This window comes from Myotis nattereri (assembly GCF_964212035.1).
Source record: "Myotis nattereri genome assembly, chromosome: 14".
Lineage (NCBI taxonomy): Eukaryota > Metazoa > Chordata > Mammalia > Chiroptera > Vespertilionidae > Myotis > Myotis nattereri.
This window is the reverse complement of record NC_138089.1, coordinates 17,909,070-17,922,579: the sequence shown is the minus strand read 5'-3', so window position 1 is coordinate 17,922,579 and position 13,510 is coordinate 17,909,070. Positions and strand designations below refer to the sequence as shown.

General features: G+C 39.6%; 1 protein-coding gene across 2 annotated transcripts in view; it reads left to right on the top strand.

The window, feature by feature from the left end:
- Nucleotides 1-975: 975 nt before the first annotated feature.
- Nucleotides 976-13,510, top strand: part of APPL1 (adaptor protein, phosphotyrosine interacting with PH domain and leucine zipper 1) — a 30,604-nt gene continuing 18,069 nt past the window's right edge. For both annotated transcript variants that reach the window (XM_081105964.1, XM_081105963.1), the window contains exons 1-5: nucleotides 976-2,902; nucleotides 8,635-8,733; nucleotides 9,950-10,009; nucleotides 10,523-10,594; nucleotides 12,682-12,769. In XM_081105964.1, coding sequence (XP_080962090.1) covers nucleotides 2,669-2,902; nucleotides 8,635-8,733; nucleotides 9,950-10,009; nucleotides 10,523-10,594; nucleotides 12,682-12,769 — 553 coding nt within the window. In that variant the 5' untranslated portion in view covers nucleotides 976-2,668. The remainder of the gene's footprint in view (nucleotides 2,903-8,634; nucleotides 8,734-9,949; nucleotides 10,010-10,522; nucleotides 10,595-12,681; nucleotides 12,770-13,510) is intronic.

Below are 13,510 nucleotides of genomic sequence, written 5' to 3'. Positions count from 1 at the left end.
TTCAGATTTATTGGTTCTTTTGGGGGATATTTGTGAAGATGAGGCTTCCCCTACTCTCCAGGTGATTCTGGAAATGGTACCCCTGTCCCTATTGTCAGCTGGAATCTAGGACTCTTTTCCTAAATGTTTACTTGACTCTTTAAATTTTCTGAAATACAAGGCTATTTTGGAATGGAAAATGGTTCTTCTCCATTTTGCATGGAGTTTTTCAACTTTGAGGATCATTTGCTTTGACTCATGTGGGGTAACTCCCACCCCATTTCTGACCTCTGGCATCAGAACCTTCCAGCTGTGCTGAGAAATATGTATTCTAACAACCTTCCCCAGATGACTTGTATGACCTAGGGGGATAATTTTGAAAAGTAAAGTATCAGAATCATTTGTGTTGTTAGATTCTTTCCTATTACAGACCACAGGCCAGAACTTCAAGGAGTATCATGTAAAAACCCAATTATAAGATCAAATATAATTTTAGGAGACTAATAATTAACAAATCTATTTACAGGATTGTATGTCCTTTTATTGTAAATTACAGGTATGAAACGTCTCAAAGAAGTGTGTGGTGAATGTCGTTTAATCCTGCCTTGCCTTCCATAAAATTAACCAGCTGGCCGAAGTTTTTACTATGCTCCCCCACACGTGTGTCTCCAGTAACCCCTGAGGCATTCTCTCTGAACAAGCCTCATTTCCTGTGTAAAAGGAACTGAGTTTGGTCAAGTGTACAGAATCTAGGTTGATTAAACTTAAATTGGTTGTCAGAGGAGGCTGTAATTCTGCAGTTGTGGAGATGTTTTAAAATAAAAAATACAATAATCTTTTTGGACGAGCAGGGTATCTAACAGTAGCCTAGATACAGGATCCAAACAGAAGGCCTGTTAAGATTCTTTTTAGTTTTATGATTTGACTAAACTGCCTCTCCATTCAATTGAATGTCAACTTGGTTTTTTTTCGTTTTTTTTTTCGTTTTTTAATCAGCAGAACCAGGTAAGAATTCCTTGTCCCTCCTTGGTCCCTCCTTGATAATATCTTGAGAATCCATTACAAAAAGACAGTTTAGATGCGCATAACAAAGGAGGAAACCATTGAACTTGATGAGAATACCCCACCCAGATCACTCAGTTCCCTCATAGAATTTTTCACTGAAATCATTGGGTTTGGCCAACTGGCCAACTCTCTTCAGCACCACCATAGAAGGACTCTTCTTCCTCACACTTGGTTTTCACTGGTCACTTTCTCTCGAGTCTGGTCAATCAGAAAAGGCGCTGCCTCGCTTTCCCCACACTTACAATCTAAGTCACAGCTGCTCCAGGCAGGTCACTTACCTTGCAGGTCTTCCTCGGTAGGGCCAGGCTGCACGCCCCGGGCTGCCGGAGTGAAAAGAAACCGGGGAGGGCCGACGGGCTGCTGGGACCTGGAGGTGCTGTGGGCACATCGAAGCAGCTGGGAGCCAGCAGCGCGAGGTAAGGCCGGACTCCAAACACCTTTCAAAACTAAAGGTCTCTTCCAGAGGGTGGCTAGTTGATAAAAAGCAATCCAAGGGGAGAGCTTTTCGTTAGAGTTTATAACAGGAAGGCTACTTCTGTGAAACCACTGCAAGTCTCCCTGGGAAAACATTGAAAACCTGACTTCATCCCTCTTCCAGAGCGCGCGGGAAAACCTAGCTTCGTGGAAAAGGAGTGCCTTCCCTTCCCGTCGCTGGAGCTGGGTTTGCTCCACGCACCGGCGGAGCCAGGCAACTGGTCATCTTTACACCCAGCATATCTTGACTGGGAATGGGCTGGGCTGGTGGGGCGAATGGCTGGATGTGCAGGCGGCGCTGTGATCTGCCATTTCAGCTGCAAGGAACGCTCCTCGCGCCACAGGGAGCCACGCCGGCCGCGTGAGGCCAGGCAGGTGGGTGGGGAGGCGGCACGTCCGGTCCAGATCCAGTCCCGAGAGCGGCCTGCGCCTTCTGCACGGAAAAACCAGGGGCCCAAGAAGCTACTTAAAGCTTCTTCCAAAACTTTCCCACCAAACGCAAGTGCTGATCGGTCACCAACATAACTGACTAGGCCAATTCTGACTTTTAAAAGGTGTTTTCATTTGTGATTTTAAAGAAATATGGACGTCTAAATCGTGGCTTGTCAGTCCTTCAAGACCACGTAAGAATGGATGATTTTGGCGACAAGGTCACATGTTTTAAGCTGAATAAACTGATATCCAAATGTCCAGAAAAATAATGTAGAATCTACTGTCCACGAATGAGCCGGGAAAGCCCGGTGAATGACACGACCTCGGATCCCACAGGCCTCTGAGGTGGCCGGCACCGTTGTGCTGGAGGGGGAGGCTGGACGCTTCGGGGAGGGTCGGGAAGGTTCCGTTTGAGACACTAAAGGAAGGCAACAGCAGCAGGGCCTCTTGCATGGTCGCTGACGGAAAATGCTGAGGGAGAACTAAAGCCGCCCCCAATTGCCCAGTGTGGTCCTCACTCGAGGCTCTGGTTCTCGAGGCGCGCGCGGCGATGGGAGACGGCGCCCCAGTTACACCCAAGCGCGAACGCGCACGGCGGGTGTCCGCGGAACCCGGGCGCGCCGCCGAGCCCGGGGAGGCCAACAACCCCCCCCGCCGGGTCAGCCCGCCGCGCTGACAGGCGTCGCCGCAAGCCAATGAGCGCGCCGGGAGGCGGGGCATGGACACCGAAGGGGCGGGATTTCCCGCCGGACCGCCTGGCTCCTGGCGAGGGCGGCGCGGGAGGGACGGCTGCAAAGACTGCGAGAGAGGGTGGGTCGGGGTCAGCCGCTGTGGGTGGCTCGGCGTGGGAACCGTGGGCGGCCGCCGCGTCACCTGCCGTTTCCCTCCCTCCGCCACGATGCCGGGGATCGACAAGCTGCCGATCGAGGAGACTCTAGAGGACAGCCCGCAGGTGAGGCGCGGGCGGCGGCGGGAGGCGAGGGAAGGAGCCGCGTGGGCCGATCCCGAGCCTGACGTCGCCGGGGCCGCAGGTGCCCGCCCCCGTCCAGGTGGGCGCCGCCGCCCCGTGCCCCCGCCCTCGGCGGGCCGCGCCCAAAGCCATCCAGGCCGGGCCGCCCGCCCGCAGCTCGCGTGGGCCTGCGCCGCTAGGCCGGGAGCCGCGCGCGGGGTCTGGCACCTCTGCGGCCCGGCGGTCACGTACGTTCGCGGGGCTTCTGTTGACGGGATGTGCGGTGGTAAATCCTGAACCTGGAGTTTTCTCCCCGAAAACCTCTTCCGAGAAAATTCCGGAGAAAGAACCTGGTAGACTCAGGAGATGGTTTCTGAGCGAGCTGGGGAGAGAGGGATAGTGTTTCTCCGGGAGATGCTGAAAGGCTGCTCATGTGCCCGCGGGGAGAAGCCCGGCTTGGTCCCGGAGCCTCCCGCCTGGTGTGGCCGGTGTCGTGGCCGCGACCGTAGCCGCTGTCACTGGAGCTGTGCGCGCGTGTGATGGACGGCGCCTCCTAGGCCCCGCGACGGCTGCGCCGCTCCTCGCAGTCTTGGCCCGGATTCACGCATCCAAATAAATGCCCAGTGTGCCGGGGTTTGCGCGCTGGGAATGCTCCTGCGCGTGCTCTAGCTGAAGACAGTCTAGGAAAACAACCATTTGTTATGTTTCTAGTACTGAAGAATGAAATCAGCTACGTTAAAAAACACGTTGGTGGGGGCTGTAACTTGCATAGAGAAATTTCATCCTAAGTCTTACACAATAATTTAAGCTATTTAAGACCACGTTGATGGTTGGTAGCGTAACCACTTAGAATGAAGACAGTGTTCTGAAATGTTCATTTGAACTACAGTTCCACGTATTTCATGTGTCTTGGCAGTTTAATATGCCTTTTTCCTGGGCGGCACGGCTGCCGTGTATTATTTTAAAATTAAAATATTTATTTATTTATTTATTTATTTTAGAGAGAGAGAGAGAGAGAGAAAGAGAGAGAAAGAAAGAAAGAAAGGGGGAGAAGAGAGATGTGCATTTGTTGTTCCACTTAGGGAACCCGAAACTTTGGGCGTGTCAGGAGGACGCTCCAACCAACTGAGCAACCCAGCTTGTGCCAAGTTGAAATTGGGCTCCGATTGTGGAATTGATTTGATTTTCCTGCTGAAAGTTATCTTCACTGGCCAGTTGCCTGCTGGTAATGTACTCTTATCAGCCAATACTGACACAAAGAGAAACCCACATCTTGGCTTGACTGCTAGAATAGCCAGTTCAAATTATTTCTGTAGTGCAAAGATAAACTATATTTGTTTCATACACTTCGCAAAAATTTTGTGAGGTGTATTGGTTAGGTGCACTTTGTCCTTTTGCCTTTTTATTATCTAAGACTCAACATGTTGCCGTACCCGTCTTTTACCTGGCCTGGCTTTTATAGCCCATAAAGACTATATGCACAGCTCAAAATAGGTTGTACAGTGCCCTGGCCATGACTTGTGAAGAGGATATAATCTCTTCACTTATTTCTTGAATTTTTCACACAATTAGTTTACAACTTGAGCATTAGTTTTTTCCTTTTTTACAAGAATGTGCCACATTAGTGTCAGTTTTACAGTAATTTTGAATGAAATAGCTACATTGATATTTCAATTTATAGAAGTAATAATTTTTAAAAAAATTTATTTTATTGATTTTTTTACAGAGAGGAAGGGAGAGGAATAGAGAGTTAGAAACATCAGTGAGAGAGAAACATCGATCAGCTGCCTCCTGCACACCCCCCACTGGGGATGTGGCCAAAACCAAAGTACATGCCCTTGACTGGAATCGAACCTGGGACCCTTGAGTCCACAGGCTGACGCTTTATCCACTGAGCCAAACCGATTAGGGCTAGAAGTAATAATTTTGAACTGAATAACATTTATTTGGGAAAATTAGTTGTGGACAACTGGGATTTGGAAAGGGAGGACACTTGTGATTCTTAGGGAGAACCTGTGGCAGAATGGGAAGTCCTGGATCTGGGATTAGGATATAAAGGTTTTAATCTTCACTGCCACTTAGTCCCTTCTGCTTTAGGGCAAGTTACTCAACTTCTCTGAACCACAGCTGTTATTGATAGCTATTGTATTTTTCTACCTGGTTATAAAAATAATATTTACTTCAGAAAAATTGGAAGTGCAGAAAAGAAAGCAGTTACATGCTATGTACCCAGCCGCAAGCCCTGTTAATAGTTTACTTTCTTCTTTCTAATTTTTTCTTTTATACATTTTAATGTAATGGAGATTATGTTGTGTATACAATTTTTATTTGATTTTAATTTAACATAGTTTAAGCATCTTCACATATTATTACATTCTGAATAAAAGAATTTAAAGGCTGCACATTGCTTTAGCTGACTTAATAGTTGTCTTATTGGGTTTTTAGACTTTTCCCCCTCAATTTTGCTTTTATATATTGGGCTGAGATTCATGCTTGGGCATCAATTTTTGCTCTAATTTGGGTTATTTATTTAGGATGGAGTCCAAGAAGTGAAGTAACAAAGATTATGGAAACTTTTAAAGCTCCTGATATAAGTTTTTATTAGATCACTTGATCCTAATCATTTTTAAAATTTTAAAAAAATTGAGGCTTCTTTCTTTTGCATAATATGAAGTACTCCTAGATTCAACACATACTTGTTTTCACATCTCTGTTGTCAAGATGCCTCTTACAGCTGACGATGTTTTATTTCTAATTGCCTGCAAATGTACACACCTGTCTGTCTGTCCTAGTGCAGTGATGGCGAACCTATGACACGCGTGTCAGAGGTGACACGCGAACTCATTTTTTTGGTTGATTTTTCTTTGTTAAATGGCATTTAAATATATAAAATAAATATCAAAAATATAAATCTTTGTTTTACTATGGTTGCAAATATCAAAAAGTTCTATATGTGACACGGCACCAGAGTTAAGTTAGGGGTTTTCAAAATGCTGACACACCGAGCTCAAAAGGTTCGCCATCACTGTCCTAGTGGCATGACTGGCCAACTACAGCCTCTAAAGTCGTTCAGCCAACAAATCAGTTTAACAGCTTGAAGCATTCCAATTCGTGTTTGTTGTTTGAAAATATTCCTTTGACACCTGATGATTTGAAGCAAGTGCCACCATTAAAACCTGCTGTATGGGCCCTGGCCAGTGTCGGTTCAGTTCTGGTCTGGGTACATACCCAGCTTGAGGATTCTATCCCAGGTTGAGGGAGGCAACTGATCATGTTGTTTTTCTCTCTCCCTCTCCCTTTCTCACTAAATTCAATAAAAAGAAAAACTTGCTGAATGGTATCTCATGAAATGGTTTGTAAGAAAATATGTATTGGGGACAAAAGGGGAGCGCATCTAAGAAATACTTGTACAGAATAATATTGGATGAGAAAACATGGATATTGATAACTCTTGTGTCAAAAAGTGACTCACAAGAGTTGAACTCTGAAGAAATTTTAGGGTTACTAGTATATTAAATTTATGCTGCTTGTGTTTGTTTTCCTTTTTATGTTTATATGGGTAGTGTTATATATAAAATTGTATCTAAAGGTGTGTTTCCATGAAATTTAAATTAAAAATTTCGAGACATAAGAAAACCTTAAATTATAACTTAATTGCCAGCATTGTTTTGTTTGTTTTAGTAGTATATAAAAATGGTGCAGCTCACAGTGGATGCCATCATAGATTAAGTGAAATGGTATATATTGTATTTTTATAAGTTGCTAATTTTAAACAATCATACAGTGTTGAACTTGGTATTTGAGTTTTAATTAGGGAACCTATTTCAACCCTGTTTGGGCTAAGATGATCTTTTCTTTTTAAAAAATCCTCACCTAAAGATTTTTTTTCATTATTATTGATTTCACAGAGAGAGAAACCGATGTGAGAGAGAAACATCAATGGGTTGCCTCCCATATGCACCCCAACCTGGGATCGAACCACAGCCTAGGTATGTGCTCTAACCGGGAATCGAACCCGAAACCTTTTGGTATATGGGACTATGCTCCAACCAGAGCAAGAGGATCCTTTTTTTAAATGCTTTTATTTTTCAGATTTAGAGTTTATTTTTTTTAAGTGAGAAAGTTTACTATGATTGAGATTTAATTAACAATTTTTAAAAAATATATATTTTTATTGACTTCAGAGAGGAAGGGAGAGGGAGAGAGAGAAAAACATTAATGATGAGAGATAATCATTGACCAGCCACCTCCTGCACGCACCCAGGCATGTGCCTTTGACCAGAACTATACCCGGGACCCTTCAGTCTGCAGGCCAATGCTCTATCCACTGAGTCAAACCAGCTAAGGCCAAGATGATCTTTTAAATTTAGTTCCACTACAGGTTTTTACATAAATGTATTCCTTGAATTAGGATGATAATTTTTGGAGGAAAAAACAACTAAGTGACAAGTTTTTCTTAAAAATGGCATAGCCGGGGCCTGGCTCAGATGTTGAGTGTTGACCTATGAACCAGGAGGTTCAGTTTCAGGTCTGGGCACATGCTTGGGTTGCAGGCTTGATCCCCTGTAGGGGACCTGCAGGAGGCAGCCAATCAATGATTCTGATTGTTGGTGTTTCTCTTTCTCTCCTTTCCTCTCTGAAATCAATAAAAAAAAATATTTTTTAAAAATGGCATAGCCAAACAAGATTTTTTGATGCTTTTCTTTTTACATCTTAAAATAGCACTTTGAGAGGTAGGAGTTGAGCCACTAGAGCTAAAAAATAAAAAAAATTCTGTCAGATCTAATTCTCTGGGGCATGGGAAGTAGATGACTGAGAATGTAGACTTTGTATATTGGCAAAATGATTTTGTGCTTTTTTCCAAAAACTGTATTCACTTAGCTTTCTCTTCTGAAAACAGGAAGCTAAGACGATAAGTTGATTTCTAAAAACCAGCTTTTAAGGTTGAGGCATTATTTGTAGAGTAAAATACAAGGTCATCTTTTAGATTTTAAGCTGTAGTTATGGCAATAGTTTTTGGTATTTTAATTCTTCTCTGCCTTTGAGATATAAAAAGCTTAGCATACTTTGCCTTGATATGCTGAGTTTCCTTGTCTCTGAAATTCTTTTTATTGACAGTCTTAAATTTACTTAACAATTTTTCCCCCTTAAAATGAAAAATTTTATGTGCTCATTGGAAAAAAATAAAGCCTAACAATAATAGAAATGTATAAAGATGAAGAAAAAGAATAACCCCAAATTTTGCACTCAAAAAAACATGGTTAACGTTTTATAGGCTATGCTGGAGAGGGGCATTGTGGTATTATTTTTGGATTAGGATGGGGAGGGGTTTGGCATTCCTAGAAGATACCACAGAGAAAAAGAAATAATCATAGTAAGTTATCCGGAAATAAAACATTAAAAGTATTTACACATGGAATACTGTTAAATTAGCCTTGAATGTGTCTTTTGATTTGTTCTTAAGTTTAATTACAGACTTTTTACTTCATAAAAATATATCTTTGTTGTTCCTTCTAAAAGTTTGTATGATGTATTTGGAAAAACCCTTTGTTTTAATGAAGTGAAACAGAACAAAGAATCCTGACATCTTGGCATTACTATCAAAAGAGAAAAAATTGATTAATACTCAGAATAATTAGAGCTCTGATATTCTAGGATTTTTCCTTCCTTTAGAAAAAATTTCCATCTGATTTATGTAATGGTCAACATAAACTTATTGCTTTTATTTTATACAGACAAGGTCTTTACTGGGTGTATTTGAAGAAGATGCTACAGCTATTTCCAACTATATGAACCAGTTGTATCAAGCTATGCATCGGATTTATGATGCACAGGTAAAAAGCTAAAGGCTTACTCCATGCTTTTTAAAGATGAATCTTTAAGCACAGAGTGTCTGTCTTGTTTACTGGTGCCTAGGGCTGACCTGGGCTCATAGTAAGAAATACTTGTTGAATGGATGAATGAACATTATTTTGTATTACAGAGCTCACATTTCTGTTACTACTGCATAGTTTGTAGTACTACAAAAGTTATGAAGATTGAAGCATCTGTCCCTCCTCCCCAAACCCAGTAAGGGCTTATTGAAACTTACTAACAGTGACCTTGGCCTAAGATTTAAATGAAAACCCCATATTGACACCCATATTTTCCCTAATCATGCTTTTAATCTTATGGAATACTTCTTCCCCTTTTTAAACAAAGGATTTGAAAGTATTTTGCCTCTGTTTTGTTAATAGAAGGTAATAAAAATTAGATGTAGCTCTGGGGCATAGGAGATGAATTTAAGAAAATAGAAATGACTAAATTATTTTGTTGAATAGGAATAAGATTTGAGGCTTTGTTTATGAAATTTAATTATAAGCCTTAACCACAACCTGGGTTCTATAGTAAACTTTCTTTGGGATTGATTAAGTGTACTCATTTTTTCCCCTTCTAATTTTCTCTTCCTTCTGGACTCACATTTTCATTATGTACTTAAAAGTTGTGATAGTGGTTATTTTCTTTTCTTCTAATTGGTCTCTCAAATTGGATTTCTGAAGACAGATTGATATGTAAAATAAATGTTACTTTCGTCATAGTCATCATTGGAAAAAACCTTTAAAAAAACGATTTCTTTCATATGGTTCTGTTGCTGTATTTTATGACTAGGTTGACCACATTTTGGTTGTATGTAATTAAATGCTTATCATGGACTAGTATCAGTATCTAGAGAAAGGGATAATCAGTTTTCAGTGTAGAATCTCTTAAGATTTTGCTAAGATATGTCCAGGTTACTTCTAACTTTAAAGCTTTAACAACATTTAATTTAATGCCTAATTTTTATTAGTTAAAAACAAGCATGCACCAGGAACATTGCTGGTGTATATTTTATGGTTTGAGTTTCCTTTTAGCACTTTAATGGTAGTTCTCTTTCCAGTGATTTAGTGAGGGGTTTAGAGAACATGTATGATATTTTATGTTAAGTGATAAATAAAAATGGTGTAGGTATCTTCAACTTAAAGTTTTTCTTATCAGTAATGTCTCCTTAATTTGAAATAATCTTTTTTATAGAATGAATTAAGTGCAGCAACACACCTGACTTCAAAACTTTTAAAAGAATATGAAAAACAGGTACTGTATATGAAATTTTTAAGTGCATAATTTAAAATATGCAGTAATACCATATCTATATAGTTAAGTAGAATTTCTCATCAAGAATCCTAAACTTTTTAGAATTCACAGAAGTTAATTTTGAAATGCCATTGAAATTCCTTTATAGCACTTACATCTAATTTTAATGACTTAATGTTAGCTACAGAGGTTATCTGATTGACCTCTCTTCTTTTTACTGAAGCTTGCTTAAGTTACACAGCTGGTTATTGGAGGAATTGGAGCTAAACACCAAATCTTTGAACTCCCAAGTATGGTGTGCATTCCTATATGCCATGTTAATTGGTTGCTTAGCAGCATCATAATTAATGTTTACTAATTATATAACTATACTAGTTTATTAAAATTATACTTTTAGAGCTTATTAAAAGTTTAGAAGTTTTCTGAAGTTATTTAAAAATGTAAATGATAATGTCATTCACAAAAGGCATACAGCATTGGTCCTTTACCTCATCTCTGTTTCTCACCTTTTAGCGTTTTCCATTGGGTGGTGATGATGAAGTGATGAGTTCTACTTTGCAACAGTTTTCAAAAGTTATAGATGAGGTAAGTGTTTATTTTATTTTGCTTGAATAAGTGGTCTTATAATTAAGTTATTCAAGTTGTTCAGCTTTTATTGGGAACTGTTATTATTATGATTATATGAGTAAGTCCCTTTTAAAAAAAGATTACTATTTAAAAAGGACCTTATTTCTTGGTGGCTGTCTTGTAAAAACAGTACTTTCTATGCTTGATTAAAACAAATTGTTTTCAAGGAATAAACATATGGATATGTTCTCCCAGTCCATGTAACTAACATTCAGTGTTTCATTGTCTTATCTGATAAACACAGGGAGAGAAGAGGCTCTTTATGATTTTTCTTTTTTGCCATCAGGCAACATTTTATCTTCCATTCTAAACAGCCAGTATTAACCCTTAATTTCTCAAACTAGTCTCAGAACAAATAACTGAAAAAGGCTGGAAGTTAGGAGGAAGAAAGGTGGTGAGAGATGTTTGGAGAACCCCTGACTGTTCTCTACTAGTACAGTGAAAACTCTTCTTTTCACATGCACCATTAGTCCTGTCTTTTCAAGTATCTTAACTGGAAAATACATTTTTGAAATATTTTAATAATTCATTATAAAAAATATTGTAGCAGATCAATATAAAGAAATATTTATAGAAAATGGAATTTTTTTTATTGTGGTAAAATATACATAACTAAAATTTACTACTGGTGATATTTGGTACATTCACAGTGTTGTGCAACCATTAGCACTGATATTCTAGACACTTTTATCATTATCCCAAAGGAGACCCTGTGCCCATTAAGCAGTCACTTCCTACTCCTCACTCTTTTAGCTCCTGGCAACCATAAATCGGCTTTCTGTTTGTTTGGATTTACCTATTTTGACTATTTCATATAAATGGACTCAATATAATTTGTGTCATCTTTCACTTAGCAAAATGTTTTTAAGGTTCATCCATGTTGTAGCATGTATCAGATTGCATTCCTTTTTTTTAAAATTGATGTCAGAGAGGAAGGGAAAGAGATAGAGAAATAGAAACATCAGTGATGAGAGAGAATCATTGATTGGATGCCTCCTGCACGTCCCCTACTGGAGGAGATTGAGCCTGCAACCTGGGCATGTGCCCTTGACCAGAATGAACCTGGGACCCTTTAGTCCACAGGCGGACGCTTTATCCACTGAGCCAGACCGGCTAGGGCTGCATTTCTTTTTCTTTTTTTTTTTTTTTGCTAAATAAAATCTTGTATGAATATACCACATTTTATTTATCCATTTATCAGTTGATGGACATTTGGGTTGTTTTCCACCTTTTAGCTAATGCAAATAGTATTGCTATGAGCATTCATGTACAAGTTTTTATTTTTTGGTTTTTTTGAACACCAGTTTTCAATTCTTTTGGGCATATACCTGGCATGGGATTGCTGGGTTATATGGTGATTTTGTGTTTAACTTTTTGAGGAACCACCAAACAGATTTCCACAGCTTCTACACAATTTTACATTCCCTCCAGTAATGTAGGAGGGTTCCAGTTTTTCCACATTCTCACCAACATGTGAGAATGTGTTATTTTTATTTACTTTTCATTGTAGCCATTGAAATGGTGTGAAGTGTAATCTCATCATAGTTTTGACGTGCATTTTCCTGATGGCTGATGATATTGAGCATCTTTTCACGTGCCAATTGGCCATTTGTAAATCTTTGATAAAGTGTCTGTTCAGATCTTTCCCCTTTTCTTAATTGGGTTGTTTCTTTTATTATTTAGTTCAAGGGTTTTTTATTCAAGTTCCTTATCATTGGCAAATATTTTCTCCCATTCTGTGGATTGTCTTTTTACTTTCTTGATAGTATCCTTTGGTATACAAAAATTTTAATTTTGATGAAGTTTAATTTATATATTTTTTTGTTGCTTGTGCTTTTGGTTTCATATCTAAGAAATCATTGCCAAATCCAAGGTTATCCTATGTTTTCTTCTAATAGTTTTAAATGGAAATTTTTTTACTGTATATTTTATTACATAATTTTGTGTTTTCTTATTATCAACATCTTTTACTAGATTTTGTTTTATTTACATAACACTGGTTAAATGTTTCTGTTACTTGGTCTTTTTGGTTTTTCTTTTACTAGCTTAGCTCTTGTCATGCGGTACTTTCAACGCAGCTTGCTGATGCCATGATGTTCCCCATTACCCAGTTTAAAGAAAGAGATCTGAAAGGTACTGAAGTCAAGCTTATGTTTACTTTCATTAGCTATCAGAATATTAATGCCTGTAAAATGCATATTACTCTCTATCTTAACCATTTCTGAATACAGCTTGTGCCACATTTACTTTAATTAGTCACTAAACATTTATAGGAGCTAATTAATGCTAGGTGTTAAACTAGATACTGAGGAATACTGATATGAATAAGATGTCACTTCACTTGAGAAAGCCTACAGAAGGATGTAGGTAAACAGATAATTACAATACTGTTTCATAGGGAATGAGCAAGGTGTTGTGAAAGCTCAGAGGAGGGTGTCAGAAAGGCTTCACCAAGGATTTGACATGAGCATTTAGCCATGAAGAGGAGTTTGCCAGGAGAAAAGAGTCATTCTATTAGAGGGACTAACAGGGGTGGGCAAACTTTTTGACTCGAGGGCCACAATGGGTTCTTAAACTGGACCGGAGGGCCGGAACAAAAGCATGGATGGAGTGTTTGTGTGAACTAATATAAATTCAAAGTAAACATCATTACATAAAAGGGTACAGTCTTTTTTTTTTTTTTTTTTTTTAGTTTTATTCATTTCAAACGGGCCGCGGCCCGCGGGCTGTAGTTTGCCCACGCCTGGACTAGGAAATAAAAAGGTATGGGTTGTAGAAATACATGGCTTGTTTTGAGAATGATAAGTTAAGTGTGGCTGCAATATTGAATGTGTTGGGCATGGCAGGAGACAAATCTAGAAGTAGATTAGTTGG